At 36.8% G+C, this 19,924-nt stretch overlaps 1 protein-coding gene across 1 annotated transcript; it reads right to left on the reverse strand.

The window, feature by feature from the left end:
- Nucleotides 1-1,366: 1,366 nt before the first annotated feature.
- Nucleotides 1,367-17,549, reverse strand: LOC127444427 (alpha-1A adrenergic receptor-like). The gene is made up of 2 exons (XM_051703794.1): nt 16,177-17,549; nt 1,367-3,152 (listed from the first exon to the last, which is right to left on the reverse strand). The coding sequence occupies exons 1-2, from the start codon at nt 17,132-17,134 to the stop codon at nt 2,596-2,598; spliced, it is 1,515 nt and encodes a 504-aa protein (XP_051559754.1). The 5' UTR covers nt 17,135-17,549; the 3' UTR covers nt 1,367-2,595.
- Nucleotides 17,550-19,924: the final 2,375 nt, after the last annotated feature.

Raw genomic sequence — 19,924 nt, forward strand, 5'->3', positions numbered from 1 at the left:
GTTAAGGGTAAGGATTAGGGTAGGGTTAGATTAAGGATTAGGGGTAGGTTAACAGTGTAACTACAGATGTAATTAAATGCAGGTACTTTAAATATAAGTACAATGCAACAATATGAATGTTTATAATAAGTAGATTGTATCAAATGCTTAAGTACATATTAGTTAATGACACCTAATTTAAAGTGAGTGCATTTTTTTTAATTTTTTTTTTTTATTTACTCTGCAAAACATACAGTATCATTCTCTGTTAGCCCTTTTCCCAGTAATCCACTGCAGATCAGTTATTTTTGGACATTTTTGTGACAAGTCAAAACGTACAAGCTTTTGGCTTAAGGAAGCCATTAAGAACGGTTATGCATGCTGATCATAGTCCTCTGTAATCCACAGGAAACAGAGGACAGGGGCTCAAAATTATTTGCTCTTCAATGAGTTCTCAGAACTCTTAAGTGGAGAAGGAAACCACTTGTTCATTTTTTTGATCCATGCAGAACTTTTCAAGAAGAGTTAATTTGCACATAATTTATCCTCTCAACTTAAACAAGTCATTACTGAACTCACACTCTTGTCACGTTTGTAATTCAACATAATGTGAAATTATTCAGACCTCTTTTCCAGCAAATATTTTTGAGCCAACTTTCCTCGAAGTGACTTCTGTCATCTTTCCATTTCACTGAAAGTGTAGGAATTTGAAATTAATTTTCATTAACAGGGACCTCTACTGGCCATTATAGTTTTTTCATCATTAATGGGTAATTTTATGGAGCATCAGATTGTTTGGTCACCCTGGCTCCGGGAAAAATTTATTGCTCAGAAATGTCTCTTTTAATGGCCCAGGAGTAATGGAGTTCTCATTTCCATTTAAGTATCAACTATATTTTATTTGTTCCTTCTAAAAGGCCTTAGGATAAATAAAAAAGACAGATGAGACAAGTGTTGACGTACAGTATGAGTTACAATTAGAGCTATTAATTAATGTGGATAACATCCCTCAGATAATTTGATCCAGGAATAATTTTGTTTAAAATTTTTAAATCTATTTTGAAACTCTAGAAGAGACATATGTGAGAGTATTATGGTCTTTTTTGAAGAGAAAAATCTGATAAGCAAAATTCTGATTTATTCTAAATTTAATATATATATATATATAATACACACACACATATATACTGTACTGTATATATATATACACACACACACACACATATACTGTACTGTATATATATATATATATATATATATATATATATATATATATATATATATATATATATATATATAATCTCATTTGTGATTTTTCTTTCCTATCTGCATAGTTCTTTGAATTAACATGATTTATTATATATTTTACTGATTCTGTAGATTCATCGAATACACTTATGAGATCAACATACTGCATGCTGTTTTTCAGATTTATTCTGCTTAATAGTTGACACCAAAAGACATTGTCACATCTCACATCAGCATTACAAAGAAACCTTTTTCTTAACACACACACAAAACTGAGTTGTAGTCCATATACTATGATTTTTACTGTTGGTGCTGTTGGAGATTATTTCAATATGTCACTTTATCTGGGTTCAACTGAGATGCATGAATAGCACAGTAAACCCTCTGAAATATTAAAACATCTGCACAACATCTCTTTAATGACAAATTGTGCCTAACATTTAAAATTATGTACCTCCACATTACTTTGAATCATTTGAATTTGCAGTAATCTGTGAATCATTTTGTGAATCACAGTGAATCGTTGTGTCAGTAAAAATCAGTGTCATGGATTCAACAGTCTCTAGGATACATCACAGATAAATATGCTTTCCATTCACACTCAGTGGACAACAGGTCAAGGTAATTGCAACAATCTCTCTTTGTAAGTACAGTAAAGACATACTCTTTAATGTTGCCTTGCCCGTTATCAGGGAGTTTGAACATTTGACAGAATACTTCTCAAAGGCCACATGGACAAAACAGTATACAGATACCCAGCAGCTATGAGTCTAATTGTTTGCCATGGGATAGCACATCTAGTCCAGTGCACTGAAGGTTTTGTTTTCCTTATTCGTGCATTCAGTGTACTTTTTCCACTTTAGAAGTAAAACTCTTAAATTATCCATGTGAAAATATAATTTTTTTCTCCTTAAAGGGATAATTCACCCAAAATAATAATAATAATGCAAATTCAGTCATCATTTACTCACTCTCATGTTGTTCCAAACTACTTTCTTTCTTCTGTGGAACACAACATAAGATTTCAGTCACCATTCACTTTCATTACATCTTTTTTTATTTTATTTTTTTATTCGATACAATGAAAGTAAATGGTGACTGGAACAACATTATGGGTCAACTGGAACAACATGCAGGTGAGTAAATGATGACAGAGTTTTAATTTTCGAGTGAAATGTCCCTTTAACTCACATTTTACTTGAAAATTGAAGTCAGAATTTTAAGACATAACTAGAGTACAAGTCTTTGATCAAAAGTCATTTAAAAAATAAAATAAAATCAAACAATCCCTAAGAGCCAAATATTTGCCTGGCAGCATGTCAGAAGTCAGAGCTGTGAGAGAACACAGACATTAATCTATATCTTTGTTTAGATGTCTGTTTCCTTCAGGCCATAGGACTCTGTGAGGTCATAGATCTCGTAAGTGCTCTGATCGCTGCAATCGCCATAGATTCCCATGGAGACCGTGTCAATCTCTGTCCGGCCCAGACCACACGTGCTGCTCTTCCCCGTCCCGTTCTTGATCTTATTGGAAAGGTTGTTCATTTTCTCCTTCAGTTGGAAAGAGGACTTCTCTAAGGGGGGGAAGAAGCTCCAGCCCTTCAGGCTCTTCAGAGGCTGGCTTTTGCTCTGGCAGGAGTAGATAGAGTTACCGCATTGCTCGTGGAAGGGAAATCCAGAGCAGTAGTCCTGGTGCTGCTCCCTCCTGGCTCCCCTCATGGCCGTTCTCCACCGTTGGTCATAGAACCGGCGCAGTATGCGACGGCGACGCTGACACTGGCAGCGCAGCAGACGAGTAAAGGCGCGCTGGAATTCCTTGCTGGAGCATGGGTAGATTACTGGGTTAATGCAGCTGTTGAAGTAGCCCAGCCAGAAGATTACTTTAAACACCATCTCAGAGGGCTTCAGCTCTGGGAAGAAAGACCCTGAGGAGGTGAAGACAGAGAGAGAGAGAGGTGGAGAAACATTTAGATGTCAGCTCCAGTGAGATTTTCATGGGAAACAAAGTAAATTTAGCATCAAGTTACAATTCGCCTTCCTTCATTGTTCTCTGAAAAGTTAAAGCCCACAGGTTCACGGTTTCAAACCATGTATGCCTAATTATACCCAATAGACAGATTAAATACTGTACTTCACACATTGTTTTTCCCTTCAACCCATTGGAGGCATCTAATGCATTTTTAAAACAGTATGTGGTCCTCTCACCGTCTTTTTGAAACAATTTCTCTGTGAGCTCTATTTTTTCTGCCTGCAGGAGATGCAAATAGGAAGGATTCCAATATGCCATTCATCCTGCTCTCCGCCAAACCAAACAAAGAACTATTGCTTTTGACAGACTGGCCACACAGACCCATTAGTCATTAAATGTCAAATCATTCCTTAAGCTGCAATAGACCTGAGCAAATTAGAAATATAGAGGAGAGAATGAGCAGGAATGTACTCCAGGAGGTTAGGAATGTTTGTATCAGTGGAATGAATCTCAGTTTTTGCTTCCTCTCTTCCCACACATTCTGTACACAGGTATTTGACATATGGTGTTACATGCTAGACTGCATATAAAACTATTTTAAACAGCATTTTTCTCATTCTTGTATATCTATGAAGGCCAAAATATCATTAAACATGGTGTAAAACTTAAAATAAATGTTGATAAAGAAAGGTCCATAGACGTGTTATGCATCAACAGGGTTGGGGGGGTAACAGAATACATGCAGGTCTAACGGGGCTATGTATTTAAAATACAACATATTAGTAACTTTATTCCACTACAGTTATAATTTAAGTTGTTGATAATCAGAATGCACAGTAAAAAATTGCCAGGATTTTACAAGATTTAACAGTAATTTCTTACAATATAATACTCTTTTCAATATTTTCTGTAAAGTCAATGCAGGCTAGGTCAATTTCTGTTACAACACAACAAATTACTGTAAAAAAAAAAAAAAAAAAAAAAAATACATTTGAATATCTCACTGCATTATGGGAAATTGGTGTTTCGTTTGAAGTCACCATTATGGTGTTTAGTGTTTCCTTTGGATGGGACCTTATTTATTTCTAATCAAATTTCTCCCAGTTGGTGCAATTGTGTTTAAGAACACAATTTATTGTACTGTAATGTTTGGAGGAAATATTCAGTTTAGTGGTTGACTTTATGTTGTCCCATGAAATGTTAACTACACCATATGATGCATTTGAAAGTAAAGAAATAGTATCAGTTTAAATGAACAATAAGGAAGGGATGTTAGCAAAGCTAGGCTATAATATGGTTGGGTTTTATCACTCTTTGACTTTTTATCATGAGTTGTCAATCAGGCAGTTAAATCAAATGTATTGGTCCTGTTCACTGTGAAGTCACAGTATACAGTTGTCTTTTATTTGTAATAAATTGTAGAAATACTACTCTAAAATATACTGTGAAAGTAGTGCAACTAGTAACTAGGAATTTACTGTAAACTCACACTAAATATTTTTACAATGTACAGTTACATTCAAAAAGTTGTTTATTACTGAAGAGATTACTTTGCATTTTATTTTTGCATTTTATTTTCATTTGTTTCATTTAAAATTTAGTCTATTTAGTTGGAAAACATTTATCCACTTAAATGATGCGATCTGAGGAGGGTATGAACAGCGGTGAAACTTTCTTATGATGTGTTACATTCATAGGAGTAGACATAGGCTGTTTTCACACAGTTATGAGAGAAAAGTTGGATATAACGTCATTAAGAAACTTGGGAGCGTAATAGAGGAGCTATAGCATGTTTCCACAGCTTAACAGAAAACAGTTAGAAATGCTTTGTCAGATGAAATATAAATCCAATAAATACACGATTACAGTATGTATGCATTGTCAATGTTTTTTAATGCAGTTACAGTAGGGTACTTTTACAAGAATTAAGGATGTTTATATGAAAAATGCTAACCAATGTAGCCTTTAGCATCGTATAAAAAGCTACAAATAAATTTCTGCCTCATTCAATGAACAGAATCCACATATCATCTTTGTTTACATTCTGTGGGGTTTTGAAGTAAGTTTAAAGCGGCAGAAATAGCGTATATGTGCATATTTAGCTTTATGCTAAGCTAAAATGCTATTTCTAGCCTTTACATGCACCTATTACCAGGCCTGATTACATTTTATAATAATTATATAAAGAAAATTTGTGTTAGAGCATATTTTTTTCTCTCTCTAATAAGACCTTTGATATTAAGGCTTATTCTTAATGAGAATTTATCTATTGTCTGCCTGTAAAAATGATTTAAATTATCGTTATTTTTTACATGCGTTTCCCAAAACTGCACTTAACATGAACGCGAGGATGCACTTTAAATGCTACTTCAGACAGTTGCTGTCCGTGTGACAGTGCTGAAATTTGACCGTATAGTGCTGTTCGTCATTGTAACTTTATTATATTTGTGCTTTACAATCATTTGTAATTTACCTCGATAAAATTAGTTTTAAAATATGTTCCTAAATATTCAGCCTAATTAACTGCATATGTACATATTGTTTTTACAATAGTTTTGTGCAGAACAATCTTTTTCTTTTACACAATCTGCTTCCATAATCTGGTGTGCATTTATAATATTTTGTTTTCACAAATTCCTCTTGACATAAAAGCTTCCAGGAATAGTGAAGACTGTGGAAGCCCTGTGTATGATCCTGCTAATTACAAGCATTCATATAACATGTTATCGCACAGCGCAAAATAAGGAGACGTGTGGAAGCTGCGCTTTAGAGATATTCTCCAATAAAGTGGAGATCTGCTCTTTACTCCCAGAAGTGATAACGGTGAAAGCAAAACTGCATTTGCGGTGCTACACAACTTGTAGTGCTGGCGAGAGAACCTTTGGGTGTCAGAGAGGAAGAGGAGACGAGGATAAAAGTGTCTGCCAAATGAATAAATGTAAATGTAGGATAATGACCCAATATATACGGATGATTTTCATGCATGACAGCAAGTTAATTACTTTTTTCTTCTCTCTCTAATATTAATTTAAACAGTTGTCTGCATCAATCATGCCAGCACTTTGTTGTTACCAACTTGTCCAACTAGTCCACACAAATAACTTTATTTTTTACTAATTAATCTATTCATACATTTAGACTATCTATTTTATGCATTTCATTATTATTATTATTATTATTATTATTAGACGTGTCTGTTAAAATAAAAATAAATAAAACACATACAGCATATCCTGATATTAAAGTCTCAGCATAAAGTGTAGCTATTGGTATTTAAATTGTATGAAGTGTAATTTTGCGATTGTCCTGCAGGTCTCTGCATAAGTCTATGTCCTTAGGATGCTCTTAGCACTGTTCGATTACTCCAGAGCACTCGTAAATCTACGAGCATTTACAAGTACTACTTAAGTTACGATGCTTTTGGGAAACGGGCCGCAAATCTAAGATGAATAGTACGTTGGATTTTACGATCTACTTAAGCTTACGATGCTTTTGGGAAACGAGGCCCTGGTCATTTTTTTCTCTTGTTATTCACTTGTTTATAGTCAAAACAAGTGAAAAAATCTGCCAGAGCCAGGGCCGGCGCTAGCTATAGGCAGACTAGGCAATTGCCTAGGGCCTCTACATTGTCGTGGGGCCTCCAAAAGACATGTGAACTTGGTAATTAGCCAGGGCTGTGCATGAAAAGTTTCATTTCTAGCACTTGGAAAATACACAAATGACGCCTATTATCAGTGTCGCAACAAATAACACATAAAATGAGCCTGATGTCTACTTTGCTATCGGGAAATCTCCAGCACTCAAACTTTAGCACATGGTCATGGATGCATTTGCATGTGTAATGGTAGCCAGCTGGTAGTTAGCTGTACAGTGTGTAAATATCACTCCCCTGGCCTCAAGAGACACACTAGCGACTGAATCTAGGGGCTGTAGCTTTTAGCCTCCTAGTTAGCATGCCCACCTCCCATGCCAGAGACGCCGGTTCGAATCCCATTTTGGAGCGGGTTGAGCAGGACTAGTTACAGTGGTGCCATGACCTGGATTGGAGTGAGGTTTGGGGGGGTGAGTGCAATGGTAGCCAGCTTGTAGGTAGCTTTGAAGTGTGTAAACCTCACTCCCCTGGCCTCAAGAGACACACTAGCGACTGAATCTAGGGGCTGTAGCTTTTAGCCTCCTAGTTAGCATGCCCACCTCCCATGCCAGAGACGCCGGTTCGAATCCCATTTTGGAGCGGGTTGAGCAGGACTAGTTACAGTGGTGCCATGACCCGGATTGGAGTGAGGTTTGGGAGGGTGAGTGCAATGGTAGCCAGCTTGTAGGTAGCTTTGAAATGTGTAAACCTCACTCCCCTGGCCTCAAGAGACACACTAGTGACTGACACTAGGGGCTGTAGCCTTTAGCCTCCTCATTAGTCACATTGGTGCCATGATCTGAATGGGAGTGAGGTTTAGGGGGGTGAGTGTAACGGTAGCCAGCTGGTAGGTAGCTGTGCTGTGTGTAAACTGAGCTTAAAGATGTTGAGCTTTTGAATCAGAAACACCGAATTTAGCATCTTTCTTAGAGAAATACCATGCGATGCATTCCTCTAATAAGCTTTTCATATTAATGGATCGATGGACAAGGGGTTTTCAGTGGTCTATTCTTAAACCAGTACAATGAATGGCATTAAAAACATTTATAAGAAATTATTTTATTACAGTATATTAGTGTTTATTACAAAGCAGGAAATAAGAAAATGCATATTCTTTGATGTCAATATTAGGTTAATAGCAATAAAAGTAGCCTATGTCATTAACTCAAAATGTGTTATGGATATGGGATTTATTATTTTCCACTCTCTTATGTTTTAGATGATGTATTTGTAAAACAAACAGTCTCAGACAGCATGCCCATGAACTACCCACAGATCATGCATAGCAAGCATGATGCATATTGCAAACAAAAATGGCAAGAGCTGGCAGAAAATCCATTCTGATTGGCTGACTGCAATACAACTCTTCTGAAACAGGGATGAACAGGTTTTTATCAGTATGTCAGGTAACAAGTTTTGTTTAGAGGTAACCAGGCTGCTAGAATAAGCACTTATGAGGAAGAACAAGTGGAAAACTATTCTATTTTTGATTAGATTTGCCAAATCTTGCAAAGTTTATGGCTCTGAATCTTTAAAATAAATGAAACTGTTTGAAGCAGATTAAGTGATGATTTGTCATACCACAGAAATTAATAAAAATAAATACCGGTAAAAATAAATAAATATATACATAGGAATAATAAAATAAATAAATAAATAAATAAAGAATCCACCAAAATTATTTTCTAACCAATATGCATTACTTTTAGACAGGCACCGATCAGTCTGTGCAGGCCCGATTCACCGAAGTCGAACACACCTATTGTAACATCAGTTAACTGTGTAAACTACTCAGAAGTAAAACTGATTTTTACATTACTGCTCTAACATAATACATTCTTTTAGTTTCCAAATCAGAAATATGTTTTATGAGGGGAGGGGGGCCTCCAAAATAAAATTTGCCTAGAGCCTCTTAATGTCTAGAACTGGCCCTAGCCAGAGCTGAAGAAGTAATCCAAAGTATTTAGTAGGGCTGTCGATTTAACGTGTTAATTCAGTGCGATTAATAATAAAGCAATAAAAAAAAGAAAAACGTATGCAATTAATCATGTCCCCGGATCATAAAAAGGAATATTCTTTCCATATAAGCAATTTAAGCATGGAGTACCACCTGTTTTCTTCAGGGGGCAGTAAGCGAAATTCGCTTTATAGGCAAGGTGCAGCTCAAACAGACAGAGAACAAACCACACTTACCAAGAACAGACAACACACGATGAGAACACGTTCTTGCATAAAAACACAGCTTGATGGAGTGCAAATCCGAAGGCAGGGATCTCAAGACATGTTTTTCTAATTTTCAAATGTCGTTTAACTTTACACAGCGACCTAAAAACGGCATGTTTATGATGTAATGCATCCAAGACGCTCCAAAAGCGTTCGTCTGACGCAGGTGTACATTGAAGTGTCCAGAGAAAAGCCCTAATCATAAATCTTGGACTGACTGACAAATTAATTTCGAAAATGGATTGCTGTGAACTGTAGGCCAATAATAGGCTTATGTTCTATAATATGGAAATAAACAATATATTGAATTCTAAAGCCACTTTTTGTATTGCCTTTTTAATGCTTAACTCGTGTGCCTAAATAATGTTATGCATTTTAATTTTCTGTATTATTTTTTAAAACGAATCTATTTTATTTATAATTATTTAAATATAACTATTTATAATTATTTAATCATTATATATTTAATTATTGTTATTTGAGGGGCTTTCTAGGCAAATATTTATGTATGCGATTAATTTGTTTAATTAATCAAAATACCATGTAATTAATTTGATTAAAAATGTTATCCGATTGACAGCCCTAGTATTTAGATTACATTACTGACATTGAGTAATGTAACTAAATAAGTAAAAATTCACAAATTACATTTTACAGCATGTGCTCTGTTATCTGTACTGGAATACATTTTAAAAGTAACCTTCCCAACACTGTGCATCAGCAGACTGACATCTGGCTTATATGAAAAGGTATGACTTTTATTCCCATAAAGACCAATCAATCAACAAACAGAATTTAAAATCAATATACAGGCATTAAATACAATGAAACGTCTGTGGACAAATTCGGTCCATAATCCATATTTATTTATACAACACTGATGACTGATGTATGTCAATAACATTTAATAAACTTGCTTCGTCTCGTTTCGAACACAGATGGTTAGGTTTGGTTTAGGGGTTTTAAATTGGGGTTAAATTTCAGAAAAATCATTAGAATGCTGGGGTGTTCCACTGTTTTGAGCGTGTTCAGCTCCAGGTTGTTTTGGCTGCTCCAGAAAGCTAGCTGTTCAACCTCCCTTCGGTATGCAGACTCATCTGCATTTTGGATGAGGCCGATGACAGTAGTGTTGTCTGCAAACATAGCTTGACAGAGGGGTCCTTGATGATGCAGTCATTGGAGTACAGGGAGAAGAGTAGCGGGGAGAGCACACATCCCTGGGGAGTGCCAGTGCTGATTGTACAGGTGCTGGAAGTGAATTTCCCCAGTCTTACTAGCTGCTGCCTGTCCGTCAGAAAGCTAGTGATCCACTGACAGATCACCAGCTGTTTAGTCCAGAGAGTAGCTGGGATAATGGTGTTGAAAGCCGAACTGAAGTCCACAATATATCCAATATCCTTGCATATGTCCCTGGTCTGTCCATATGTTGCAGGATATGATGCAATCTCATGCTGACTGCATTATCCACAGACCTGTTTGCTCGATAAGCAAATATCCTGCCACTAGGCAGGATGTTTAATAGCGAGTGAGAGAAAACGTCCTTTTTGGCCAGAGTATCGTGAACAATGTCACCACCGGCGGGTTACTAGTAGTCCCATGTCTTCGAGGAACATGAGGTGTTTGTTTTAGGAACGCAAACCACAGTTGTAATTTTGTAAATGGAACAGGAAAAGTCTCAGGACACTGTCTAATTCTGTCCAACCTGTCTATAATGGCAGTGAGACAGCAGAGGTGACCACATGGCACCTGCCTTAAAGGGACTGTTACAGCAAAAATCACAAATGTATCTTTTTTAGTGACCAAATATGGTTGAAAAAAAGTATCTGTTCTGATTTCATACATATGTTTGTGGTTATATGTTTAGCTGGCTCATTTTTTTAAAGCAAGTAACCAATGTGGCTTAAGACTAACATGCTTGGTGGCTACAAAGTTAATTGATTTCTCCATCACAATGCTGCAGTCAGGGAGGCCTTGCATTAACAGCTTTAAACTGAGAGTTTTGCATGTGTGCTGGCAGTCATCACTTTCAAGCAATGCCTGGCACAAGACACTTGAGCTATATAGCACTGAGGTAGTGACTCAAATTGCAAAAATGATAACAAGTAATAATAACTGTATCCATTTTAAGCAATTGGATACTCAAAAATGGACTCTCAAGCTCAATATTTTTACATGGCACATGTGATACAATGTGCATTCAAAATTACTTTTGATGAGTCACAATAGAATGCCAAAATATGAAAAAGAAAACAAACCTTATTTGGTTATTTTTAAAGCAATAAAGAACTGGACATTTCATATTTGGAATTTAATTTTTTTGGGGTTTTTTTTTCATGAAGGACACTTTCACAAGACTGCTAGCGAAGGGTATATTTATACAGTAATGCCATGGTACATACAGAGTGCCCACATTAAGAGCGCTGTCCTTCGGAGTAGGGCATAGGGATAATCACTTTCAATTGGAATTTGCCCTATATCTTCTAATGGCATATAATTATTAAGAGAGTAAATTTTAAAATATAGTGTTATACTGTATTATGAGTTTTTGTGGAAGATGAATATAAAGGGGATACTTGTTAGTAGTGTTAAATGTTTTGTTATGTTGATATTTAGAAGAGTTTTTTATGTTGGATTTTGGGGGATTTCACCATTATTGTGCAAAGTGGAGCTGGAGCTAACGATGAGGACAGGCAGATATCGCACATCAAATTAATTGCTTGCATCGTTGAGCAATTGCTGTGCTAACCATAGCAAAGTTACTAAACTACACTCTGTTGTGCTTACAATAAGTATGTATTTATCATGCCAACATTCACTTTCATTAGTTATTACATAATGAAATAAAAGAGATTTATTGAGATTGAGTTACATTGAAAACTCTAATTTTGTTGGGTTTACTCAATTCAACTAGATTCTTTCCACACAAATTGTTTGTGTTGAGATTACATAGTAACTTTAAGTTAAGAAAACTTATTTCAAAGGCATGTAACCACTGTCCACTACTGAATCAAGTTCAGCAATTTTTTTTCTGTGTGCATAAATATACAATAACCACATACCACACACTGTTTACCTCAACTCATTAATGTTGTCAAGCCCTTGGGGCTCATGCTTTGTGTCCCCTGAGCTTTCCAAAGTTAAGTTGTCCTGGTGAAAGAAATATAAATTATAATGTAACAAAGTTATTGTTCAGTGATTCCCCATTAAATAAAATGGGCCATTTCTAATCTATTGCCCATATACCTTTTGTGTATTATTCATAATACAGAAAAGGTAATAATAATGATGATGATGATAATAATAATAATAATAATAATAATAATAATAATAATAAATAAATATAGTGCTTTCTCTTTTTTGGATTAAATTGTTTCCATTAGCAAGACTGTTTTTTCATTCCTGCCATGGAGAGGTATTACTTTCTCAGTGGCAGGCGCTGTATTAAACACATAAGTTATGGTGAACCATTTCAAAACGGCTGAGCCTACAGACAAAAATGTGCCAGGCATGGCATGTCACATATCAGTATTTAATTACACATGCTTTGTAGTCATTACAACACCTGTATGGTCTGATACTATTTGCCTCAAGGAAACATGTGCTAAATGCAATCATCAGAGCGGAGGTTCTGCACTAGAACAATAACACCTTGATAAAGACCTTGATAAGGATTTTATAACCAGCAGCAAGTAAGTCTCAAGGCCAAAAAACACTCATTACAAACGTGTACTAGAATGTCATTATAAACAATAGTAGCATATGGCGATTGTAAATAATGAAAATATTACTGCAGGTTTTTAGAAGAAAAAAAAAGTTTTTAGTAAGCTTTAAGAAAGAACAAAAATAATTTCTAAACAAATAATTAGGATAAATGAAAAACAAATAAATATAAGCTGAAAAGTAATCTTATCTATCTTTAAAATCTGCTTAATTTAAATAACCTCATGTTGAGAGAAACCATTTAATTACCTAAAATTCATATTTTTGGATAATTTAGCAGTTTGGACAGATGGTGAATCAAATTGACATGCCCTCAAATTGCTAGTACGTAATGACAAAAATGTTTAAAAGTAAAACATACTACATAAAAGCATAAATCAATAAACCTGGCCATGCCCTCAGGTAAATGTCAGGGAAAACTTATCTACTTATCTAATGTCATCAAAGTATTTCATATTTTTCTTTAGGAGGGTAGGAACATCTGGTTCCGCTTGTGTCACCAGAAATAAGACATATACAAAGTCCAGCACAAACATATGGTGTAAGGAAAACATTCCCTTGATACAAGTTGTTTAGCTGCCAAAAACATGAGCATTGTTAAGGCACTGTGGACATATCAGTTGTTTTCGAAAGAAATAGCCTACAGTGATCTCGAGATACTCTTCTAAAAATAATAATGAAAAATAATGATATTCCCAAAAAGACTCCAACGTCCGTCTTTTCATGTTCATCCAGAGAGAATATAACTAAGGATATTTCTCCAAATTTCCCAGTGCCTTCTCATTGAAGCAAGCTTAAATTTCTCCCAATCCTTCATTTATACATAAAAATTAACCAAATGTTCACAGTTTGTGCTTCTGCAATGTGGTACGTGTGGATCTGAGCCATCTCATATCCCTGCTCTGTCCTGGTGGCTGGCTGCATGTTGCTGCGGCTTTGGAAAAGAAAATCACCCACTTTAACTTCGCTCCATAATAGCTGTGATTAAGGCAGTGGAGCATTAGGCAGAAGGAGGTCAGGGAACCTCGTTTTGCCTCCCCTTCCTAAACCCTTGACTCTCTAACCATTGGGAAAGAAACAGAGAAGTAGATCCCAGAATTTCACCAGCACCACATGCAAGTCTTGCCAGAAGATGGTATCGGCCCCTGCTGCCCAATTTTTCCCCCCACAGTGACTGTGAGTGGTATAGCAGGAGAGACAGGCAACTTGTGGTAACTGCACTTTTGGGACGCTCTGGAGAAAGATGGGATGGTGGGTTTGGGGAAGACAAGAGGGAAAACCAATACATTGTGGGGAATATACAGCGCCAACCATATTTTAAACTCCAGACTTAAGCAATAGTAGCTGCATATTAAGATATATAAGTTACTGACTAATAATAAAACCACCATAACCATAATTGTCATCATTATAATAATTTTTGATTTTTTAGATACTTAAGAAATACCCATTTCATGCACCCAGACAATGATGTCAGCTATACCAAAATCCATTAAATGTAATAAGAGACTGTTTTTTCCTTTTCTAGCACTCTTTATGGCCTCTGTGACTAAATCTTGGCTAATAGTTGCATGACTGAAACACTCAGTATAATGTTTTTGCTGCAGTTTCCCAAGGGTGGTTTTTGACCCTCATATTCTTTAACTACTACAGTACTCATTTACTACACAATTAATCCTCTGAATGAATGTCAATGAATTCTCCTGCATTGTGAATATCCCCACCTCACCCTGTTTGTACATAGGAATCAGTTACATTTATAAAACACAGAATACAAAGAGGTTTAATAATTGAAGTGTGGGCCAACACATATGTTTTGGTTTTGGTGAGGGGTTTTGGTGAAGGGACCTTTTCGACACAACTCATTCTCGGCTGCTTGAGGATGTGGATTTTTTTTTTTTTTTTTTTTTAAATGGATGGGGGATTATATTATAAGATGTATATAATAAGTTTACCATTATACACTAATTAACTGCAACATGCAAAGAGAACTGATTGAATGCATGATTTAAAAGTATACAAAGCACGCTCTTATAAACTCTTCAGCACATGGCCTTTGTAAAAACAGGAAAATTTAACTGGGGTTATGTTCATATTTATTTATTGAGCATATATGAAACATTTTGGAGTAGCCTGTTTGCCAAATAGGCTACCTTAATTGTATGAAATCTGGTTAAATCAAAAGATGTTACCTTTTAGTTTTAAGAAGATTTAGATTTTATGTAATGCATGTCTGAACACAAACTTACATGCATGTCTAACACAATCTCCCCTCAAAAACATAAATGAGTTAAAGATGAATGTTGGTAAATCTGAACCCCCTTCACCTGTGCGGGAGGTGAGAAATGAAAGCATTTACTGACTAATTGAATCGTATTAACTGTGAATGTAATATGAATGTGATTGTCTGGAGATGTTGTATTCCATGAGAAACCCACGCAAGCAAAAGTGACATAGTGTTAGTCACGATGAATTTCAGGTAACTTATTTAGCCTATATTACACATTTCTCCTTTTCCCTATACACTCTTAAAAATAAAGGTTCCAAAATTAGTGTTTCACAGTGATGCCACAGAAGAACTATTTTTGGTTCCCCAAAGAACCTTTCGGTGAAAGGTTCTAAAAAGAAAAAATGTCCATGAATTTTAGGGCATTTAAGAGCACATAACAAATCCTACTTTAACATTAGGCTATCAACTCTTCTTATAAAATAGCCATAGAGTATGTTTTTTTTCTTCACATATAGGGCACTTTTAGCACTGTGGACTTCTAAAATAAAGTCTTGAATAATTTTCACACTCTCACTAGTTTATTTAATTTGTCTACTGTGCAAAAGTGTTTGAATAATGACATTGACATTTTAACGTTTAAGAAATACAGTGGTCACCTCCTTTGCCCTTGATATGTCTAATTTCATAGCATGTACCCTAAATTATATAATATTTTAACACTTTTTGCATCATTTGGCAACATTGCAGCTTGATTGAAAAATGCCAGAAGTTGAAAAAGCGACAGTATTTTATGTCATACAGTTGACAAAAGCAGAAAATTGCTCAAAATGTATAGTTTTTCTCCCCCGGTGCATTTTAACATATATTATTAAGAAAGGTCATTTTCTGCTCTATAAATCATAAATATTTATAAGGAATTGATATATATATATATATATATATATATATATATATATATATATATATATATATATATATATATACGTATATATATATATATATATATATATATATATATATATATATATATATATATATATATATATATATATATATATATATATATATATATATATATATATACACACACACACACACACACACACACACACACACACACACACACACACAGAGTATATTAATAAAATATTACACATGAAACTAACGCATACATACCCAAAGGCAAAACGAAGAAAAACGGTAGCCAACAGAGAATAAACATTCCCACAACGATGGCGAGGGTTTTAGCAGCTTTCTTCTCCCTGGAGAACTTCATGAGCCTCACGGACAGTGAACTTCTGAACGGGTGCGTTTTGGTTTTGGAGCTGCTGGTGCTCGTATCCTCCGGTATGCTCCTGCAGTGTATCCGCAGCACCACTTCCATTGATTTATCTCTCTCCAGTTTCACACCCGCTTCTAAACTTTTTGTAGTCCTGCGGGCCACGATGTATACTCTAATGTACATGACTAAAATCACCATGAGCGGGAGGTAGAAGGAGAATAAAGAGGAGAAAAGCGCGTAGCCCGGTTCCTCAGTGATCCTGCAGATGCTCTCATCTAATGGTGGAGGCTCTTTCCATCCCAGAAGGGGTCCGATTGAAATAACCATCGAAGACACCCAGACCACCACGAGTATGACACCTGCTTTCCGTTCAGTCATGATGGTGGGGTATTTCAGGCAGTATTTCACCCCTATGTACCTGTCTATGGATATAATGCACAAACTCAATATAGACGCCGTGCAACAGAGAACATCCACCGCTGCCCAGATGTTGCAGAAGACCCGACCGAAAACCCAGCATCCCAGCACCTCCAAAGACGCGGAGAACGGTAAGACGATGATACTCAGCAGAAGGTCCGCTATAGCCAGGTTCACGATGAAGAAGTTCGTGACCGTCTGCAAATGTTTGTTGCACAGTACCGAAAGAATAACCAAAATGTTCCCGATGATAGCCGCTAATATAAAAACGGCCAGAAAGATTCCCACACCGATGACTTGAGAGTCGAGTGTGATGCCCACACAGGTGGTGGTGTTGCTGATGTTTGAGAGAAAGTGCTGCGGCAAAGACACGTTAAGCGACTCGTCTGTGGAGAATTCATCATTGCTCTCGTTCAGCAGTTTAGAAAATGTCATTTTGAAACTCCATAAAGATAACTTTTACTGATTTGGTCCGACGGCGTTGGCTGAAGGATTCATGGTGAGCTTCATCATTGCTGTCATCACTCTTGGAAGATTTCTTCAGGTTTGCACTCCATCTCGCTTCCTATGGATGGATCCGTCACTTTATCCCAAGTTGTGAAGAAATTGGTGTATTACTGAAGCGCAATAAACTGCCTTAGTGTGCTGGTATAACCTTCAAGATCGATGTAGCCACATAGTACTCATAGCTTCAGACTATGAATTTAGTTTTAGACAAATTTTGAGGTAGAATAAAGTAATAAGCAACGCTGCGCCTCAGTTATAAAACCATAGTGCCGATGCACTGCAGGTCTTATGGACAAGCTGTTACTGATTGCATCCTGAGCGACCACTTCAAACTAGATATGAGAAGCTCAGTGTGGACCCCGGTGCTCCAGGTTTCCTCCTCCTCCCGCACTGAAAACTTGGTGACGCAACGCAGTCGCTAAAATTCTTCATTTGACCACAAGATGGTTCTGTAATATTGTAATGCACAAGATGACTCAATTGCTTTGTACTTAAGTGAATATTTCTCAGGGAAGGTGTGTTTTTGAAGGCAACTCCTGCATAGGTACATAAGTACATCCTGTACCTGTACCTTTTATAGGCTTTTTAATGTCTTTTCACTAAAACAATTATGAAGCACAAAATTTCATGCAAAAATGAATAGAAAAGAAACAGCCAAAATGTAAAAAATTCACTGCAAATGATGTTTTGTCTTATTTTCTAGAAGAAAAATAAAATAAAACACAAAAAGTTACTTGAGAAGCAAAATGACATAAATTATTAGGTCTTGTTTTCAGAAAATCTAACAACATTTAGTTGGGTTTATGCTTAGAACAAACAAACAAACAAAACTATTTGCAAAAACGTTGTATTTTCTCCTTTGAATCAATATTTTTTTTTCTTAGTTAATAGATTTTTTTGTCTTGTTATATAAGTGCAAAAGTAACTAAATTTTGTACGATTTGTCAGAAAACAAGACAAAATGTAATTTTACATCTCAATTACATTTATCTTGTTTTAAGAATGTTTAGATATTTTTTTATTGGAACACAAAACAAAAATACTTAGTAAGAACTATTATTATTATTATTATTATTATTATTATTATTTATTTATTTATTTTTTGCAGGGTGTTTTAGTAAACAGAAATGGTCAATAATGAATTGTATAAAATTGCAACATTTAAAACATGTGACAACCTCAACCAGACAGATTTATGAAAAATACACTTGTCCTGAAAACAGAGTTTAGCCTCCAGTCAAAGTCTACCTTTATTATATACTGTAGCTGAAATTTAAACAGCTACAACACAAATATAATAATATTGGAATTTTAGTTTGGAGATATGATCAACTTACTTCAACACTTCTGAAGCTTTTTGAAACCAACATGCAAAACCATTGCTGGAGTAAACAAGCATTTGTGCAAACTTTTGACAAAACCTTTGAGTTACTGATGCGTAGTCCTTGTGACAACTTCCTTGTGTGACAACTAGCCCCGGTACCCCCAATATAATAATTTGGGTCAGTGTGTCAGGATTAGAGGGAATGATGGAGGCTCAGGACCCAAGCGCAGAGTTCACAAAAAAACAGGAATTTATTTATTCAGAAAATAAGAGGCAAAAATAAACAAACTCCCACGAGGGGGAAAACACAAACAAACCCGATGGGGAAAAACACTATCCAGGCTGGGGCAGGGGAAACTGGTTGCAGGACCGACTGGACCGGGTAAAGATAGGGAATAAACATAAACATGAACCAACCAACATGGACCGACCAACAGACAAGACAACTGGATAACACAGGACCGACTGAATACACAAGATGAACTGGCACTGGACAGCACACACGAGGAGACTAAAATAGGGAGAGAAGTCAACAGGTTAACAAGACAGGGCAGGTGTGACTAATAAACCAATAATAAGCAAACAAGGAGGCGGGGTATGACATAAGACAGAGAGATATGTGGTGATACAGAAACAAAACAAAGCCACGTGCTCTTACAAGAAAATGAAAGTCCCGAATGACGTGAGTGCGCATCATCAAGACAATAAGGCAATATACGCCCATGCCAACCGACAAACCGAGGAAAGAATGAGTAGCAACAGCAAACAAAGCAATGCCACGCATTCTCACACTAAACGAAACCTGAGTGTACATCGCGAGGCAAATGCCACATGATGCACAAAACAGGCAACAAAAACAAGACAGGACACCTGTGCGAGAGTTCGGCCACACACACACCCGACATCTTAGACCGAAGTGACCGAAACTCTGCACAACATGAAGGCAGCTCGTGACCCGGGCCTGCAACATGAGCATGGCGTTCCGGTAGCCTGGGGGGAGGCCTCAGGACAGAGATGGGGTCTGGTGGCCTGGGAGGAGGCCACAGGGCAAAGGTAGGGTCTAGCGGCCTGGGAGGAGGCCTCAGAGCAGAGCTAGGGTCTGGTGGCTTGGGAGGAGGCCTCAGGGCAGAGGTAGGGTCTGGCAGCTTGGGAGGAGGCCTCAGGGCAAAGGTGGGATCTGGTGGTCTGGGAGATCGCCTCAGGGCAAGGGAACAGAGTACTGGGCAGCGGCCACTGGACAGGGGTAAGAGTACTGGGCGGCGGCACAGGGGGAAGTGAACTGGAGGGGGGCCGCTGGACAGGGGGCAGTGAACTAGAAGGCTCGGGCACTGGTCATGACACGGGAATGGCCTCTGTGGCCGTGAACACTGGTAGAGAATGGGGAACGGTCTACT

Source organism: Myxocyprinus asiaticus, chromosome 7 (assembly GCF_019703515.2).
Source record: "Myxocyprinus asiaticus isolate MX2 ecotype Aquarium Trade chromosome 7, UBuf_Myxa_2, whole genome shotgun sequence".
Classification (NCBI taxonomy): domain Eukaryota; kingdom Metazoa; phylum Chordata; class Actinopteri; order Cypriniformes; family Catostomidae; genus Myxocyprinus; species Myxocyprinus asiaticus.

Coding starts and splice junctions, on each gene's coding strand:
- LOC127444427 (XM_051703794.1), bottom strand. CDS start 17,134: ATGACATTTTCTAAACTGCTGAACGAGAGCAATGATGAATTCTCCACA. Junction 3,153..16,176: donor TTTCTTCGTTTTGCCTTTGG/GTATGTATGCGT, acceptor TCACCTCCTCAG/GGTCTTTCTTCCCAGAGCTG.